The 19,592-nt window shown below is 45.1% G+C and overlaps 1 protein-coding gene across 7 annotated transcripts in view; it reads left to right on the top strand.

Moving 5' to 3' along the window:
- Positions 1-1,969, top strand: part of TBC1D1 (TBC1 domain family member 1) — a 227,580-nt gene extending 225,611 nt beyond the window's left edge. For all 7 annotated transcript variants that reach the window (XM_079152792.1, XM_079152793.1, XM_079152794.1 and 4 more), the window contains one exon: positions 136-1,969. In XM_079152792.1, coding sequence (XP_079008918.1) covers positions 136-336 — 201 coding nt within the window. In that variant the 3' untranslated portion in view covers positions 337-1,969. The remainder of the gene's footprint in view (positions 1-135) is intronic.
- Positions 1,970-19,592: the final 17,623 nt, after the last annotated feature.

Genomic DNA, 19,592 nt, shown 5'->3' with positions numbered 1-19,592 from the left:
GTATGGCCAGAACTAATAGTCAGCTATAGGTTTGTCTCTGCCAAGAGTGCGCTCAAGACTGGGCAGCGGAGTGCGCGGCAGCCCCGCCTGTGTTACCATGGCAGGTGCGTTCTCATTTCTCCTTCCATTCTCCAGGTGGCAAATGGCAGGATCCAAAGCCTCGAAGCCACAGTAGAGAAGCTCCTGAGCAGCGAGAGCAAGCTGAAGCAGGCCATGTTGGCTCTGGAACTGGAGAGGTCCGCCCTGCTTCAGATGGTGGAGGAACTGCGGAGCCAGCCTGCGGAGCCAGGCACTAGGGAGCCAGACTGCACCCAGCCCGAGCCCTCGGGGGACTGACGGTTCTGGAGAAATGGTACACTATCCCAACACTGTCCAGGCCTTAACTAGGAGAGACAGAAGATGCTGGAGGGAGAAAACAGCGTGAAGCAAACTTCTCAGGGAGGTTTTCTTTCGAGCTCAGACTTGCAATTCAGCGGGCCCATGTCCCAGTTTTTTTTTTTTTTTTTTTTTTTGCTGTTTTAGGTTGTGATTTGTCCCTTCTCCAGCTTGATTACTGTGCTCAGTAGCTTTTAGATGGCATGGACATGAATAAATGCACCTTTACCTTTCCTGGTTATTTCCTCTTTGAGTAGCACTGTGTTGTAAAGAGCACTCATAATACTGAGCTCCAGAAGCGGGAAGGGCTCAAAGATGATTCCTCAGGCTAAGGGTGGGTCTGTCATTCAAAAGGGGGTTTGCATGACCACACCCTCTGTCACCCATGAGGTGCAGTTGGCCCTTGTCCATTCTCATTACGGAAACCTAAGATGACCATGGGGAAGGACTGAAATGGATTTATTTAAATAGGACATCTTGATCACTCTTAAGTAAACCTGGCTACTATCTTTGGTATTTAAAGAAGTTTACCTTCTTTAAAATAATTGTAATGTTCCATACTATTTGCTTGTTTTTATGTAGTCGATCAAAGTCATGGTAGGTAAAATGTTAAGGGAAATCACCAGTGTTTGGACTCCAGCTGTGCGCCCGGTGTGTGCCTGCGGTTGTGCAGCCTGAGGTGTTCGCTTCTTCACGGAAGCTGCACTTTCGTACTGTGGAGTCATGTATTTATCTTTGCCTGTTGTATGATGTACTGCAGCCACACGTTCCTTTGAGTCACATCACTTTGAACTCTTCAGTTCTTTCCATCCCTTGAAAATCTAGTTCCTTGTAGAAGAAGCAGGGCACATTGAGATTTTCAAGGGTGTCCAATATTCTGGGACTTGTAAAACAGATCAGGCGGAACTTTGCAATGAGATGTGTGGCAGCTGACAGTTTCCCATAGGCAGAATGTGTGTTTTGAACAGAACTAACAACCCAGCGACTCCCTCCCTCAGGATGATGAGGACCCGGCCCTTCAAGCGACATGCTGCTCACAGTTGCCCTGGTTCAGCTGGTCACTGTGCAAGGGCCTCCCCTGCTCTTAGAATGGGCTGTTTTCTTAGAGAATTAGAGAAGAACTGCGCGGGCACAGCTCACTCCTGGACAGCACGCATTTCTGGTCTGTCTTCTGTTCTGTAGGAGTTTCTTTTGACTCTAATGGTGGGGTCTCTTTTAAACCTGGGATGAAAGGAGGGATTGCTATACTTAGAGTCATTTGAATCTCCTGGCCATTTCAAAGGGAGACCAAAATGCTGTTCCCTGTGCCTGAGCGGTTGGTTGGCATTTGAGACTCCTTCCCGTTCCCTGGGTCAGAGGATAGTGGTTCTCCTCATAAACCAAGATGATAGCAGTAAAGTCTAGTAGCCACTCTCCCAAGTGGTTCCACCAGATAGCTTAGAGGAGTTATTGTTTGAGGGCTCCTTTCCACATCATATTTTACTATTCGAATGTTTCATAATGTTGAATTTTGGACATCTTACTACTCTTATTCAAAAACATTAACTCTCCTTTAAGTAAGAAACAAGAAAGCAATAAAACAGTAAATAATCCACGCCCATGTTTTTATGGTGTTTGTTCTTTTTAACTTTGGAACTTTGCTTTGCAGCCTAGGAGTGCCTCACACACACCTGTGGGTCCAGATATGAATGTTAACTAGCCATCGATGAGATCATTGGAGGGATTGGTGTCTCCAAGCATCTTTACCCAGGCATTTGTGGTATTGTGGGACCTACATAGGGTGCTGGTATTAGCACAGATGAGGACCAGCTCCACCAGGTGTATGTGACAGTGAGTGCTGTTCTGAGATTGCATTGGGCAAGAACACCTTTGACACAAGCCATCGGTGTAGGTTGGACAGTCAGCCTGGAACTTACCAAGGAAACAGAGGCAACTCCTGTCACTGTGGAGATTCTTGGAGGTAGATTTTTAAAGACATGTTATATTTCCCCGAACACAACTCTATGTGCACACACCTGTTCTGCAAGTCCTGCTTTTTGGGTATCACTGATACTTCTCACACTGGACATTATGAGCCCTCAGGAAGCACACACTATGTAGAACTTGGATACGACTTGGTAAACACTCACTTTGCTTCCCTCTTCAGAGTTACATATAGAGAGAAAAGCTAAGTCCATTTGTGGGCTTGTGTGTCTGGTTTGGGGAATCAGAGAAGAATTCTGAGTGCTGGGGGCTGTGAGGGATCTGGATTTTGTTATAGGAATTAGACCAAACCAAAGAGCAAGCGCCAAGAAGGAGCTGTGGGAATCAAGAAAAGTCACCAGTTATCCAGCTGAGATGCAAAGCACAGCTAGCTGCTGAAGGGGGCCTGGCAGGAGGTGTGCAGCACTAGGGGAAGCTGTTGTCAAAGTGATTACCCAGTGGGTGTATATAGCCAGGGGTCTGGGGCCAGCCTGGGTCAACACTTGGGAAGTAGAGGTGGAAATGAAGCAGACAACAAAGAGCACAATAGAACTGACCAGACACCCCTGTTACACACTGGACAACAGTGACCATTAGAGGAAAATGACTTCCCTTTTGCCTTCCAAAGCTCACAGCAGCACATCTCGGAGTCAGTCTTGACTTGGAACCACCAGGGAAGGGGACTCTGGGAAATATGGTTTTGAATTAACCAAGTTGACATAGTACAAGCTGCAGTTAACTTTGGAACACCTAATTTGAATGTCAGCATGCATGTAAGATGCATGACACAGAGGCCTTTCATCAAAGTGTATGATTAATCATTCACAGAGTTCAGATTCGTAGGTGGATTTTTGCCACTGATGGTGAAATACTGGAGACGAAAAACTACAGGAAACCCATGCTGGCGTCCCAGACTCCCTCCCACCCTTCATCTGCTCCCATCTGCCTGGTGTTACCAAATATTCTTTAAGCGAAAATTCAAAAGTGTCCTCTGTAGTACAGTATTTACAAACCATCCTCTCTTAAATCTGAACTCTGCTTTATGGGTTTGTTATGGCTCAAAATAATCTTGGACTAGAGAAGCTGAAGGGAACCTAACTCTGCGTACTAGAGAATCAACTCCTACCTCATTTTGTATAGGAAGTGCTAAGTCAAGATCAGAAAGGTCAGCTATAGGACCAGAGTAGACCCCCACTCTCCTACCTGCCCAAGTGAATACCACCCAACTTCAATTCCAGTCCATTTCAGGAACCGATTTTGATGGCGGGGGGGTGGGAAAAGGAAAAATAGTAGAATGAATCAGACATTACTCTCCTATATGCATATATGATTATATGACCAACGTAATTCTACATCATGTACAACCAGAAGAATCAAGTTACACTCCATATATGTACAATATGTCAAAATACATTCTATCATGTATAAATGATAAGAACAAATTTTTATAAAGCAGAGACGGCTGCTTCATGTTCACAGGGTCTTCTGTTCCATGAGGAACCCACATCTGGGTCACTCCTGAAGTTCTTTTAATGGCTTTATTTACCATGAATTAAAAACTGGCAGACTCCCCTGTGAGCACCCCTGAGAGTGGTCTCCAAGGCAGCGGCATGCTGCAAGAGGGTCTCAGTTAGGTACAGCCTTCATCCATTTATCCATTAGGGGCGCTGTTTATTCTTGATTCCTCTTTGTTGGTTTTGGACATTAAAAAACATTTACATTGAAATGTTTTTAGAAGAAATATATCAACACAGTTGCCTTTGGTTGTACAGAGGGAAGCCCTGCCACGAGGTCCAGTTTTTCTCTGTTATCTCTAGAAATTATTGCAATGACTAGGGAATAAGCATTCTGCTCTGGAGCAGCCACAATGGTAATTTTTTGGACCATCTAAATTGATAACACTAAAACAATGCTCTGAGTAGATAAAGGCCTTCTTAGAAAAAATCTGTGAATTAATCACCCATTTGTGTTGTAAGCCCTCATAGGAAGGTGTTTGGACTTACACCACCATGAGTATGTTTATTAATACATTTTGTGCATAACTGAATTAGACTGTAGAAGTTTTGAATGAAGTAAATTGTTTTCAAATGTTGCTATCCACTGGGGTTTTTGGTTGCATTTTGTGGTACTGAGGATTGAACCCAGACCCTTGTCCATGATAGGTAAGTGTTCTACCACTGAGCCATAACCCCAGCCCTATCCAGTTTTTTTTTATTTGGGGGCGGGGTGGCGGGTACTGGGGATTGAACCCAGGGGTGCTTAACCACTGAGCCACATTCCCCAGTCTCTCTTCCCCCAGCCCCTTTTTATATTTTACTTAGAGACAGGGTCTCACTGAGTTGCTTAGACCTTGCTAAGTTACTGAGGCTGCCTTTGAACTTCGAATCCTCCTGCTTCAGTCTCCCAAGATGCTGGGATTACAGGCATGCACCACCACACCCAGCCCTATCCAGTCTTTTTAATATTATTTTAAATGTTGTTTTAAGACTGTGATCTACTAATTCAGATGTCAATTTCTAAGTTAAACCTAATTTGATGGTTTTTTTTTTGTTGTTTTGAGTACTGGGGTTTGAAGCCAGTTGCACTCTACCAGTGGGCTATATCTCCAACCCTTTCTGATTTTTAAGACAAGTCTCACTAAGTTGCTGAGACTGGCCTCAAATTGGTGATCCTCCTGCCTCAGCCTCCTAAGTCACTGAGATTACTGGCATGCATCCACTGTGTCTGACTGAGACAGTTGGTTTTGATGCACACTCACAGCTGAAAAAAAAGGTAGCCTCTCTTACCTAGTAACTCCATGAAGGAAGAACACTAATGGTCACACTGAGTCACAATGCCCAGTATGCATTTTTGTTCACCAGTTAGAGGACTTTGTTGAAATCTGGCTAGTGAATTTCTATCCTCTCTGATGGCAGGTAATTCAAACTAATCAAATGTGTTAGAGTTTTATAATTTTTAACCAAAGGCTTTAAAACACTGAAACTCTTTATTTGGAAACTTGAACAAATTATAAAAGCATTTCCAAGTTTGTTTGAGTAACACCCTCGCACGATTTTTGCCAAACATGGATCTAAACAATGGAAACACTTTCAAACATTCTTTCTGAAAAGCCCTCTCCATAGCACTTTCTCAGTGAACTTTTCTGGGTTCAGACCACTTGGAGCCCTCTGCTCTAGATAATAGTGGCAGGGTGGAGGTAGAAGTTTCTGGCCATCATGTGACCTGCTTACCTGCATGTACCTGGGTAGGCATGTCGTCTCTGCAGCAGCCCCTTCCTGCAGAACTATAGGAGATTCATGGTCAGGGCTTGCAAAGTGCTTGGCTGGGTAGATCAGAGAGGAACTGAACAGTGTGTGTGTGTGTGAAGATTGGAGCCTGTGAATCATGGCACTGTTACTTGAGTGGGACTAACTGGGACAGCCTGACATGGCCGGGGGTGGGGGGTCACACACCTTTGTTTTATTCTTTCTCACGGGCAGGTTTGTCTGTTTTTCCTCAATCTTCTGACTACAATTTCCTTCCCTTATTTTTCTCTTATTCCATATTTGGATCTATGTTGCCAGCCAACTTGCCGACCAAGGAGTGTCTCCTTCCTGCTCTTCTAGAAATTTCTTTTTAAATCGTGTAACCATTATTCCTAATTTCTTCTCTCTCTGGGAAAAGCCGACTGTTATTGTTGAGCTCGGGCTCTGCAGGGTGACACCGATGTCCTACCTTGAAAACCTGTGAGATGGTGAACTAGTGCATTAGGAAGGTAGAGACAAGTTGGCTTGGAGATCTATTTACTGGTATCATATTCCACTTACCTCAGTTCTTCCTGAATTTTCTATCAAAAATTCCAAAGGAATTTCTTTCTTTGAAGAACATGGCCAGCAACTCTACATTTCCTACACTCAGCCTAAATAGCTTGGTTATTAGGAAGGTTAAAATTAGCTTTTCCACTCAGGATCCCTCTCATTATCACTAAGCCTCATCTTCACGGTTGAGCTGGACCTCCCTGCCTCTTCAGGGTCAGCTCCACAGCCACGATGTCTTACCTGCTTGCTGGTGTCCTCTTCCCAGAAAGGGTTATAGTGCTCCCTACTACGCACCAAGCCTTGTGCTAGATCCTTGGGCCACATGATCAGTATCTGCCATCATTGACTTTTTATCTAGGAAGGGATAGGAGATTGAAATGATCAGAGAAGGCTCAGCTGAAGAGCTGGAATTCCAGGGAGACTAGAAGGATAAGAAAAGAAACCAGTTAACAAAGGAGTTGGGTGAGGGTATTCTGAGAAGTTCAGTAGAAGAGGGAAGATTCCTTTCCCAAAGATAGACAGTTCTGTCCAAGCTTGTGTCTTGTAACAAGTTCTTCCAAAAACTCCAAATCTGCTATGGTCTGAATGTTGGTGTCCCCCTAAAATTCGTATGTTGGATCCTAATATCTAGTGTGATTGCATTCAGAGGTGGGGATCTTTGGAAGTGGCTGAGTTATGTATACACTCCACTCATGAAGGAGATTAATGTCATAAAAGAAGTTTCAGGGGCTGGGTTGTGGCTCAGTGGAGGAGCACTTACCTGGCACCTGCTGGTTCAATCCTCAGCACCACATACAAATAAATGAATAAAATAAAGGTATTACATCCATCTATATATATATAAAAGAAGCTCCAAGGAGATGCCATGCCCTTCCAACCATGGGAAGATATGGCAAGGAGGTGCCTCATCTATGAAGAGCAGGCCCTTGTCCTCCTGTGTCTTAGTTTTGGATTTCTTGGCTTCCAGAACTATGAACAATAAACTCCCTATTGTTTATAAATCACCCAGTCTAAGCAGCTCAAACAGAGAAAGACACCCACTTGACAGCATGCTTTTTCAGATAAAACAAAAATACTTCTCAGGATAAATTTCCCACTACTGTATTGTCCCATAAATAGAAAAGATAAATTATTGTCTGGATCCACTATTTCAATGAACACAAGAGACTTTGCTGTTCTCAATGTAGCATCAAACTGCAAGGAGACATGAGTTGGTGAGATGGTATAGTAATGGTGCCTGGCAGGAAGTGGCCTTGTTGTTCCCGCTGATGGTGACTTCACCTGCAGGCCCAGCCCTATTAACTTCATGCTATGATTATCAACAAGGGGAAGCTAGGCATTGGGAAGACGTTCCTCAAAGTCTGGAGGAAAGTCGGGTGTGATTTCATGGCATGAGAATGTAAAGAGAGTTTGTGAAACTCTCCAAAAGTAAATCCGGACTATTCAAATTTCATTTCAGGATCCAGAGAAAATGTGAACAGAAGAGGAAAAATAATTGCTCAATTGCTGTTAGTATTCTCTTGGTATGAATAACAATAGTTGACAGTAGTAGAAAGAGGTATCGAAATGGGAATGCAGATCTTTGAAGATTATAGAGCTAGCCAAAATTATCAATTTTTTAAATGAGGTAGTAGGTGGGAAGGCAGGAACTTGGTGGTCTGAATTGTGGCTCAGAGCCAGGTGAAACTTGTCTGCATGGATTGTGGGAATGTTCTTGCAAACATTCCTTAAATCCTTGGTGCCTTTGTGTGTGTGTGTGTGTTTGTGTGGTGCTGGGGATCGAACTCAGAGCCTTGTGTTTGCGAGGCAAGCACTCTACCAGCTGAGCTATCTCCCCAGCCCTCTTGGTGCCTTCTTTAAGAAGCCTCTAGAACTTTTCAGGTACTTCTCCCAAACTATGTTTGTTTTTAGTTCAATTTCAGCTGTGCAGCTGAACACATGATCCTATTTTGATCATACATTTTCAAAACATTCAAAGTCAAATTGGTGGCCTTCCCATTAGCCAAAGTGCAGTCATTTGGTTCTGACCCATATCTCATTTTGATCCTCTTCAGTTTTACTTTGGTCCAGTTATTTCATACTTTCTCAAATCTATAACATCCTCAAAATATTTGAGGAACAAGATGAAACTTGGTAACTGTAAATTGAAGCAACATCCAGTGGTTATAAGGACAGGCCGTGGTGTCACTGGATCCAGTGCTGATTGTCTGTCAAATGGAATGGCATTATTTCCAGGGACTGTTGTGTGAATATTTATGAAAAGCAATGAGCTGTGTGGCTAACACCAGTTAACAAACAATAACTGTGAATTATCATTACATTATGATGCTATAAGCTAAATGGACCCAGTTCTGTGAGCTTCAAGTTGCCCCAGGCAAAATTCCTCCCCAGATTGTAAACATTTAAAGTCGGTGATAGTTAGAATCATTATGAGCCCCTAAGATCATTTCATGCTGGGCCAATATAATTTTATGTTTCTCAAAGTGTAACAACCAAACATAAGATGGGAAGCTGTAGAAAAGCAAACCTTAGTGCCAGCAAAGCTTTTGACAACATCTATGACGCTAGCTTAAAATAAAGCTTATTAAAGAAAAGTTACATGGACAAGATAGTTCAGATGGATTGACTTAACAGGATAAATTTATAGAACTGTAGATGGTGCTTCTGAGTCTCAGTTGTATGTTAGAATAACCCGAGAGATTTTTAACAGTACCAATGTGGGTAATAAACTCAAGACTCGCCAGGGCACTACCTACACTAGACATTGTTTCTCTGTTTGCTAAACTCCTCAGTGATTTTCAAGTTTAACAAGATTGAAAACTACTGCTGTAATTGATAATAGACCAAGGTGAGCCTAAGAGCCATGAATTTAATTGCCTGAGCTGGATCTTAATTTATTAAAGGACAATGTATTTTATGGGTCCTTAGCCAGTGGTGCACATTTGTATCAGTGACCTATATGGGGATCTAGGGAGCCTGCCTTTTGGATGCAATGAATGGCAGGACCTTGATTGATACTGACAAGCTAGACAAGTGACCTGATTTGAACAAGATGCACTTTGATGTCAGATTCTAAACTCACTGTAGGGCAGTGGGTCCCAACGTGTAGACCATAGACCAATGGTATCAGTGCCTACTGAAACTTGCTAGAAATGCATGAATTGGTTCTTTTTCAACCTGTTAGTTCAGAAATTCTGGAGTGTGGCATCGACACTCCTTTAACCAGTCCTCCCGGGGTTTCTGATGCATGCTACAGTTTGAGAACCACTGTGCAGAGGGGAAGAGTCCCATTGGACGAGTCCAGAATGGGAGACAACTGGGTCAGCAACAGCATGACCGTGAAGAGGCTCTTAATTCTTGATTTGTGGTTTTATTCTTGATTTCTGATTGCTATAAAGACCTTCATATTTTGCAGGTCATGAGACAGGTTTATCTGTTCTATATTCATAGTATAAATTCAATTATTGAAAATCTGAGTAATTTTGGACACTCTTAAATAGTTAGAAATGTTGAGTATATAGCACAATGATACAATAGTAGCTAAAAAACAAACAACAGTTGCCATATGCCAGCCTCTGTTGTCAGCTACTCAGAGGAATGTTAGCTCACTTAACAGGGAAAGACATGATCATAGCTACTGGTTGGGTAGCAAGCATTGAGGGTAAAATCGTTGAACTTCTGGTGTTTTTGATAGGTCACTCGGAGCTCTGTGTACATGAGCATCTTTGGGATAAATAGATGAAACTTAAAAATTAATGATCACCTGGAGCTAAATTTTAATGTCCCCACATCCACTGTCCCCCACTCAAAAACAGGACAGGTGCAGGTGAGGGGAGGAAGAAAAATCTGCTTCAAAACATGGAGGGAACAAGAGAAGGCAGAGAAGTTTTGAGAGACCTTGCAAGACAGACTACTGGTCCTGGTTCGCATTCAGATGGACACACACACGTCTGAAAGAGCTGTCGAATCTGAAGGCAGAGCTGCCAGTGTGGAAGGACAGTCTGAGCCCTACAGAATGCCTGGGACAGCTTTTGCTGTGGCTGTGTCCAGCCTGAGTCCCCTCTAACTGCTTCCTGGACTGGGAAGGTTCTATGATGCAGTGTTGATCCATCAGTGCACCTTGCTTGAAAGTGTACTGAAGGCCACCACTTTAAGAATTTTGCCTCTCAGGAAGATTAAAAGTGTGTTAGCATGTGTTCAGGGTGCTGAGGAGTCCTCCAGTAAAGAATCAAGTTTCACGGTTTGGTTATGAGGTATCCCCCCAAAGCTCCGTGTTAATATGGGAATTTTGGGGGTGGGGAATGATTAGATTATGAAAAATGTAACCTAATCTGTGGATTAATCTACATTAACAATTTGATGGTTCAATGGGTGGTAACGGTAGGCAGTAGGGTATGGCTAGAGAAAGAAGCCACCTGGGGGCATACCTTTGGGTTTATATATCCTGGGTGCCTGCCTTTTCTTTCCCTGCTTCCCAGCAGCCAAGAGTTGAGTAACCTTCCTCTCCCAGGCCCTTCCACCATGAGGTTCTGCTTCACCTTAGGCCCAGAACAATGGGTTCAGCCTACCATGGACTGAAACTTCTGAAATATGAGCCCAAATAAACTTTTCCTCTTTCAAGTTATTCTCATCAGGTATTTTAGTCACTGCAATGAAAACCGACTAACACCCGGTTGCTGCATTGTCGGCATGTGTACACCTTTTTTCCATTGTGGTGGATACACGTGGTGATGAATGCTCCAACATACAACAGAAACATACAAGACAAAAATGAAGCCTCCAGAGCTCCCTCCACCTGCCTCCCACCACACACAGCTAATGACTTCCCTGGAGCCTCAGCTCAAATGTTACTCCTGACCACGCTGGAGGCTCACCCCACACCGTCTGCCCCATCCTCTCCATGCCTGTATTCTCCTTTTACCATCCAGGTTCTTTACTGCTCTCCAACAACCTATTGCAAGTTGGGTTGCTTATTATTTGTCCTGGCCACAGAAAAGGAAGGTTAGTGGGGCAAGGCCTGCTTTCCTCACTGTTATAGCCTAGAGCAACACCTGAGCACAAGAGATGCTCAGACACTGAACAAGTGAAGATGTGTCTTCCATTTTTGATAGAAACTGCCAGAACTCACCTTCTGATAGATTTGTGCTTGGGTTTTAAATCCTTAAGCCTGTTCAACCCTTCATTAATATAAAATATCTTCCTTGATCTTCTTGTGCCCAGTGCGGTTGAGAAAGGCCCTGTGGCCTGGAACACTCGTTGCTGGTCACTGTCTCTGCAACAGCCCTGTCTCCCCAGGTCTCTGGGGGCTGTACTTCCCAGCTGGGGTGAGAGCCAGAGAAGTCAGGGAGGCTGGCAGCAGTCTTCCTAACCGGGGGACCCCACTTCTGCAAAGAGCTGCATGATGGTCATGCCCACTTACGGTTACAGCTCAATCAAGGGAGAGGCCACAGAGTCATCTGATTTATCCCCACCAGAAAAACCATATTCTTACCTAAACTATCTTGATCTACAAGATTTTTTAATGCCTCAAAAGTGCCTTATCAGCTTAAACTGATCTAAGAAAATAAATATTTCATAATTGTGATAATACATACAGCTCCAGACACAAGAGAAGTTCCATCCCCATGAATGGTTCTTATAAATAAACCAGGCAATCACACACTGCAGAAATATCTAGAATTTCTCTGACTAAACGGGAAGCAAAATGAAAATATCTGGGCCAAGTGAATGCTAAAGTCATTGCATATTTCAGCGTGGCCAGGCGCTTTGTGGGAGCCAAGTAGGAGTTTTGCTCCAACTAGGACTGGGCCTCAAGTGGAACCCAGTTAACTTGAGCACTCAAGTTGAATTTTTAGGCTTTGTTTTTGGGGGAAGGAACACAATACAATAAAAAGAACTCATATATAAAGGATCTGGTTAAAACCAAACAGAAAGAGGACTCCAGCATCCAGTGGCAGCTCAGGAATCAGGTTTGACTCTGTGGCTTATGTGCCGTGTGTCCGTATCCTCTGCCACCTGGTGGCACAGTGTCCTGCAACCCAGCAGGGTCCCAAATGATTAAAAACAGGTCCAGGCACCAGTCCGTGAAACAGATTTTTTAGCATCACTGGTTAAAATAAAATAGTTTCCTGTTGACCAGAAAAGATTAGTTATCAGAAGAACCTCATTTACTCAGCCTTTTAATTTTTGAGATTTTTCTGGTGATACAAAGAAAACAAATTATTTTTCAGGGTAGAGCACTCAAGCAATTTCTCTAGGAAATTTTGTCTTCTGGGGCACGGTGTCCGTGTGATCCATTTGTGGATGGACATAGGAGAAACCCAGACAAAATCAAGTAGGTCTACACAAAGTCAGTTCCCAGGCGATTGGTACCTCCCAGGGCTACACTTGAGCCATGTGGGCCAGAAGAGGTCATTTGGTCCAGGCTGTCACCATAAATCCCCCTAGAGCAGAAGTGCCGATTTCTTTTATTATCCCAATTCCAGATCCTCCAAGTAAGTATCTTGCCAGTCTGTACCGCGGAGTGAAGAGACGAGTGAATGCCTGGGAAAGTCAGGCCAACTCGAAGTTTGGGAAGCCTCCGGGTCTGTGCCAGCTGGGTGGAGACGTGTGTGAAACCACAGGTCCCCACCCTGGCTTGCAGACAGGTGGGCGGGCACCAGCCACAGCTTCACATCTTAGCCCTCTCCGGAGTTCGCCCGGAGGTTCTAGCATTCTCTGTCCAAGGCAGGCTTCCTTGTCCTGAGGTGTAATGGGACTGCGCAGCTGCCACCAGAACACCAACCCAGTCAGGAGACCCTCAGTGTTCACTGGGAGGATAGGATCTAAAAGGGCTCAGATCCTAAGAGCACCAAAAGAAAATATTTTTCATGCAATATGTTTGGAAACTCTCAAAAGCAGAGTCCCACAGAGCCTTCAAAGGCCTCAAACCCAGAGAGGCCATAGATAACTCTGGAAGCCTAAGAAGCTTTTCCCCACCTCCTGAGACTGCAGGGCAAGGCTGCAGTGTCCTCCAGATGGTGCCCAGCCTCTCCCCTCTCATTCTTTTGGCTTCTTGTTTCTTCCCTCAAAAGCTTCTCTGCATCTATGAGAGTTAGGAAGGATGCAGAAGCCAGTGCCCTCTGAGAGATGGTCTCAAAGTAGAACTGGCTGAGTCCCAGTGGCCTGAAGTTCTGGGGGGAGTGTGGATGCTTTCCGTGTTTATTCATGGTACTCACCGTGCACCCCCCCCCACCCCAAGACTAACACCCAGACCATGGAGGACCCAGTTAGATGCCCAAAAAGAAGCACAGAACAATGTCCTTTGGCCCAGGTCCTTGCTCTTCCGGTTCCATCCTTAGTGTGTGGTCTTTCCTGCCGCCCTCCTCAGATTGGCCTACAGAGAGAACACTGTTCCTGCCTTCTCTCCAACATCCCTACATGGGAACCCCAGAGCAGCAAAGGTTCTGGCTGAAGACCCCCAACCAGAAAATGCAAATCAAGTCAACACTATAGAATTGCACTGCCCAATATCATAGCCCCTGGATACAGGGGACAGAAATGCAGCTAGTCCAGACAGACACGCTGTCATATATGCATCAGATTTTGCATACTTATGAAAAGGAAATACAATATGTCTGTCGTCAGTGAGCCATGCCATTAACGAAGACCAAACATACCGTCTTTCCAAAAAGTCACAGTTTATTGAGTAACAATAAATTTACAGGCTACATCACTTTCAGCAGTGACAGCTCATTGAATACTCACAGATCACCTGATACAGTCCTAAGAAGGGTATTCACAGGTTCTTTTATTCCAGCCTTAATTGCTAATATTTCTAACACTTGTCAAACATCACACTTTAGACAAATATACAGACAGGTTACAGAAAGGCTAAGAAAGGATTAAGGCACCACAGGTGTCGAGGAGGCTGAACTGAGAGCAAAGTCAGAGAGAAAATATGACTGCAAAGGGTCCCCAGAGGTGGTCAGATAAGATGACAACCAGCCAAAGAACTTGTTCAGGGTACAGAGTTGCACTGTGAAGGAATTTATTCCAGGCAAGCGTTCACAAGGACTGGGCAGAGTTTAGTGTTGGCTTGGAGTAGGCCATGCATAGTTGTTACGGGCAGGAGAAATCATGTACTGAAGCCCAATGACAGATTCAGAGGTTCATCATTGTGATTTTCCTGGGCAAGGAAATGACCAGGTGACAGTTTCAGGGTACTGCTGTATCCAGTCTTGGGGTGCTCCTCCTTTTATGGGCCTCAGGTCATGGGGTTGCTTCATTCAGTGATCTGGTGAATTGGATACGCTCATGAGGCTGGCTTTTCTGATATGAGTTTGATATGCCCATACATCCAAATGCTTGTGATTAATAAGGTGGCCATTTTTATTAGCACGGTTAGTTTATCAGTTTGTGCCTCATGGTTGTGCTAGGCAGATGGTGGTAGTTTACTTGTACAAACAAGATGTGGAGTCATTTACCTCAACACCTAAAAATCCAGGAAAATTTCAGGAAAAATCCAGGAGTTCTCTACCACTGAGATACATTTATTTATTTATTTATTTATTTATTTATTTTTGGTACCAGGGATAGAACTCAGGGACACTCCATTAAGCCACATCCACAGCCCTATTTTGTATTTTATTTAGAGACAGTGTCTCACTGAGTTGCTTAGAACCTTGCTTTTGCTGAGGCTGGCTCTGAACTTGGGGTCCTCCTGCTTCAGCCTCCCGAGTCACTGAGATTACAGGTGTATGCCACTGCGCTGGCTTATGTTTTTTTTTTTTTTTTTTTTTTTTTTTTTGTAGTTGTAGATGGATAGCATGTCTTTATTTATTTTTATGTGGCACTAAGGATGGAACCCGGTCTCTCATATGTGCTAGGCAAGCACTCTGCCACTGAGCTACAGCCCCAGCCTGGCTTTTTTTTTTTTTTTGAGAGAGGGTCTCATTAAATTGCAGAGGCTGGGCTTCAACTTGTGATCCTCTTCCTTAGCCTCCCAAGTAGCTGGGATTACAGGCGAGAGCCGCCTCTTCAGGTAGTATTTCTATATGACGATTTTGCTCTGGGAATGCTGAAAGAAATGTCGACATGGCCTGAGAGTGAGGAGAGTTTAGACAGGGGAGTTTGGGGATGTGCTGAGATCAGAGGGGAGCATCTCATTAGGGAATGAGAGGAGGGCTCTTGAGCTTTCACTGCGGAGAAAGGATTTAACTTACTAGCAGCCCATCCCAGCTGGGGCAGACGGGGCAGGAGGTAAATGGAATTTTATTTTGTTCTGCCAAGCATATCAGGGGCAGGGAGTGGGAAGTGAGATGTGATCTGTCTGAGCCCCCAACCCTTAGGAGGAAGGGACTCAGGCTCACCCTGCAAATCCTTGGTACAGGGTGGACAACAGAGGCCTTGAGTCCAGGCACAGGCTGAAGTCCTATGGGAACATCTTTGGTGCAGAACTATCCCAAGCTCTTACTGTCTATATGGTGTCTCAGAAAATCATCCCGCTGGTTTTCACAAATAAGGGAGTAAGTCTCTGAGGGGCTACTGACGGCATAGAGCCACACAGAGAAAAAATCAGGGTGTGCCCCCACATCTGGACCCACTCTGACCATCATGCATACCCTTGTTCCAACTACTGTCTGGCCCCAGCGCCGCCCCAGCTACCCCACCTGGCCAACTCCACATCTGGCTGCATGTCCTACTCCAACACACACTGCTGGGGAGGGTCCCTGGACTCTGCTGACTGTCCCTAACCCAAGAAAGCCCTGTGGCTGCGTGCGAAGCACCCCTGCGCTCAGAGCTTTCTGTGGGCTGGGGAGGCCTGGTTCCTCTGCAGCTCTGTGCCTGGCCCTGCAGCCTCCTCAAGGTCCCTTCAAGCCCTTCGGATGTGTCAGCTTTGGGGAGGGGGAGTGGGCCGTTTGGGCCTTCACTTTTTGTGCCAGCCTGTTTTCCCGGCAGGTTCCATCTGGCACTCGACGTATAAATAGCTGCAGCAGGGTGTGACTTGGGTGGAGACCTGAGCCAGCACTCCACCCTGAAGGGGAAGAAAGCTCATTTAATTCACTTCTGCACTTGGAAGCCTCCAGCTATTTAGAATGCCAATTAGGCAGCAGCTGCTGGTTGGTTTTTTTTCCCTTACCCTCTCCCAAGATGGCCTGTCTGATTTTCTGGTGCCTGTTGACTTAAGCTCTCACAGGAGGGCTGGGTGGGGCGGGCGTGGTGGGCCCACAGCCTCTCTGAACGTTGGCTGCTCTTGGCAAGAACCTGTGACTGGGTGTGGGACATGGTCCATGAAGGGCCAGCCCTTCTCTGTTCCTGCCAGGGTGTCGGAGTTAGGGGTAAGAGGAAAGATGTTTCCCTGAGAGGGGAGCACAGCTGGCTGGTGCCTGAGGAAGTCCCGAACTAGTGGCCTCAACAGCCACCCTGGGCAGGAAAGGTTCTAGGGCTCTGGCTTCCTGCAGAGCTTGGGTTTCTACATGACCCATGTGACGTCAGTCATGTGCCACTTTGCAGTTTGTATCTGCTCGAACTCTTTGTCTTCCCATTAAGCACAGTTGGGATTGCAGTTCCTGCTCTGAGTTCTGGGAAGAATACCTGATGCATAGTAGGACTTTCCGATGTTTGCTTTCACCAGCTTCCTAGTAGGGTGAGACACAAAGCCAGATGACCTGGAAATGGTTAAATGCCATTTATAGGGAGACCAAAATAAATTAGAGGCCTTTCATTTATCAGCCAAATGTTGATATTAAAAGTAATTACTTTTAAATGAAAGCATTCCATATAATAAAGTACCCGTGGGTTAAACTCTCAGTCTCTCTCCCTCTCTCTCTCTCTCTCTCTCTCTCTCTCCTCTCTTCCCTCTCTCTCTCTCACACACACCACACACACACACACACACACGAGGTGGGAGTCTGGGAAGCGGTTAGTACAGAGCCCTCAGGAGGACTCAGTGAGAAGCCCCATTGCTATCCTTCATTGGGTAACAAATCTGATGGAGCCTCCATCATGGACGGCCCAGCCTCCAGGAACTGAGAAATAAATTCGTCGTGTAGAAGCCACCCATTCTAAGATATCTTGATACAGTCGTGCCCAGACTAGACCTTTCTGTCTCCCTTATCTTGATTGCTGGCACCCACACCCATCTAAGCAGAAAGCTAGAACTCATTCTGCTCTCCATCTTCCATTTCTATTTAGTCGTGATGTTCCATAAACTGTCTTTTAACATTTCTCATATTATCCCCAATGATCCTACTCTAGTTCCTCACATCTTTAACCTGGATGATTGTGGGAACAAACCAGAATTACCAGCTCTCCTATTCACTGCCCTTCCTTCCATTCATTCTCATGTTGCTGTATGAGAGATGTATTTAAAACACAATCACACCATGATGTCATGCTTAAAGTTCTTCAAAAGCTCTGCACACAGGTGGTTCCAAACTCCTATGCACAGCACATAAGTTTCCATTTCTTCCCTCCCTTCCTAACATATCATTTGACATTTCCTCTTTCCACTCATCACCATCATTTTGAACTATTCAAAATTCCCTAAGCCAAGAAAGATTCATGCGTCTGTGCTTGTAGCAGAACATTGACATCTCATAGAATAGCCATGAGTTCCCATACATGTCACGTGCTCCGTTCACATCCCTGAGGTACGTGATCAGTTCTGGCCAACAAGCTGTGAATGGAAATGATATGCAATACCTCTGAGCTGAAGTGTCTAACAACCATCATATCACCTTCCAAATTTTTGTTTTCCTGCAATGCCAACTCGGAGGTCACATGGTCCAGGTGGCACATTGTAAGACTCACTGGCCTGGATCCCCAAGTGGACTGAGTGGAGCAGAGCCTGTCCTCCACTCGTACTCCTCGGCTGGCCTGCATTGTGTGTGGTTTGAGTAATAACCTGAGCTGTATTACGCTGCCAAGGCTTCAGGGCCATTTTGTCACCACAGTATAAATGAGGCTCTCCTGATTCATGCCAGTACCTTTGTAGGAGCTATTTGTTTCTCTGCCTGTTCCAACTCCCTCACTGCCTGGGAAAGTCCTACTGGTCTTCCAGGGCCCTTGGTCTTCTTTTTGGTGAAGCTGGTTTGATCCATTACCAAGTAACTAATCTTAGTCTGTTTACTGTTGCCATAACTGAATACTGAAGACTAGACTTTTTTTTTTTAATTTATTTAGCTGACAGTTTTGGAAATCCAAGCGCATGCTGCTGGTATCTGCTTGGCATCTGATGAAGGGTTGCAGGCCCTTCATGGAGGAGAAGAAGGACTGAACATCAGAGGCAGGTCTCTCCTATAAAGCCGCAGTCCTGTTGATGAGGGCCCCGCCATTATGGTTTCATCTTATCTTAATAACCTCCCAAGGCCTCTCCTCCAAATACCATTGACAGGTTGAGTTCCCACCCTGCTAATGCTTCATGGTGGGTATTAAATTTCAACATGAGTTTGGGTATGGACATGCCATACTCCAACTGCACCTTATATATAGTGTCAGTATTGTCCTTGTCACTTATTAAAACCATTCTGCATCCCTAGAATTATGGGGTCATAGGTGGTGGGTGCATCTGCATCTCCAGCACTCACAGAATTACTGGATATAAAGGGTGCCCAGTTCAATAAACAATGAGCCACAGAACAGTTCTTATGGGCTTTCAGTGGTGGCCTGGGGAAGGTCAAAGGAGAGTGCACACTACGTGGGCCTCTGTGGCTCAGAGACCTTAGGAGCCAGTGGTAGCAATTGTGAGCTCAGATTGCATTCAGGGTAATATTGGCCTGTATAATGTGGATAGCTGGGGCTCTAGTGCGTGAAAGGATTTTATCAAATAAAACTTTCACACGTACAATCAGGAAGAAGAGACTTAAAAGAAAGTCCCCAAAGTACCGTTGACTCACGAGTGATGGCACGAGAGAAGGATCAGAATGTGTCCTGCTGGTTGGAAGTCTTATCTAGGTAGGCCTGCTGCATGTCTGTAACAGTCAGAATGACTATCAAGTTCAAATCACAAGTACCTGGCACACTGAAGAACCACAAAACAGGTTGTAAACAGAACGGCAACCATATCGATATAACCCACCCATGTGTCTCTGTCTCTATCTATATTGCCTCTCTCCAAGTTTTGTGGCATCTCTCCTGTGGTTTCTTCAGATTCTGTTTGTTGTGGCCAGAAATCCTGATCACCCACCCTGATGACTTGGGCAGGACTTTAACCACATCTTCACTTTCAGGCAATAAAAAAATATCCTTTCAGTTTCAAAAGGTAGTTTCCATTCAGATTTTAGTATCCCAGGCCTCAGGTAATAATATCAAAACTCCTAAACTGGTTTGGCCTCAGATCCTCTCCCACTTGGCTGGGACCTGCCTGGTCTTGAAGCCTGCCCTGAGGGAGGGGCGTGGCTCTTTCCTCTCCCCCTCTTGCTCACCTCCTCCCCGCTGCTAGATGTCTCTTTCCCTCCCACCCCTGGAAGGAAGCCC

Source organism: Sciurus vulgaris (assembly GCF_902686455.1).
Source record: "Sciurus vulgaris genome assembly, chromosome: 9".
Classification (NCBI taxonomy): domain Eukaryota; kingdom Metazoa; phylum Chordata; class Mammalia; order Rodentia; family Sciuridae; genus Sciurus; species Sciurus vulgaris.
Note: the sequence above shows the minus strand (reverse complement) of the source record. Positions and strands in the feature narration are given on the sequence as shown.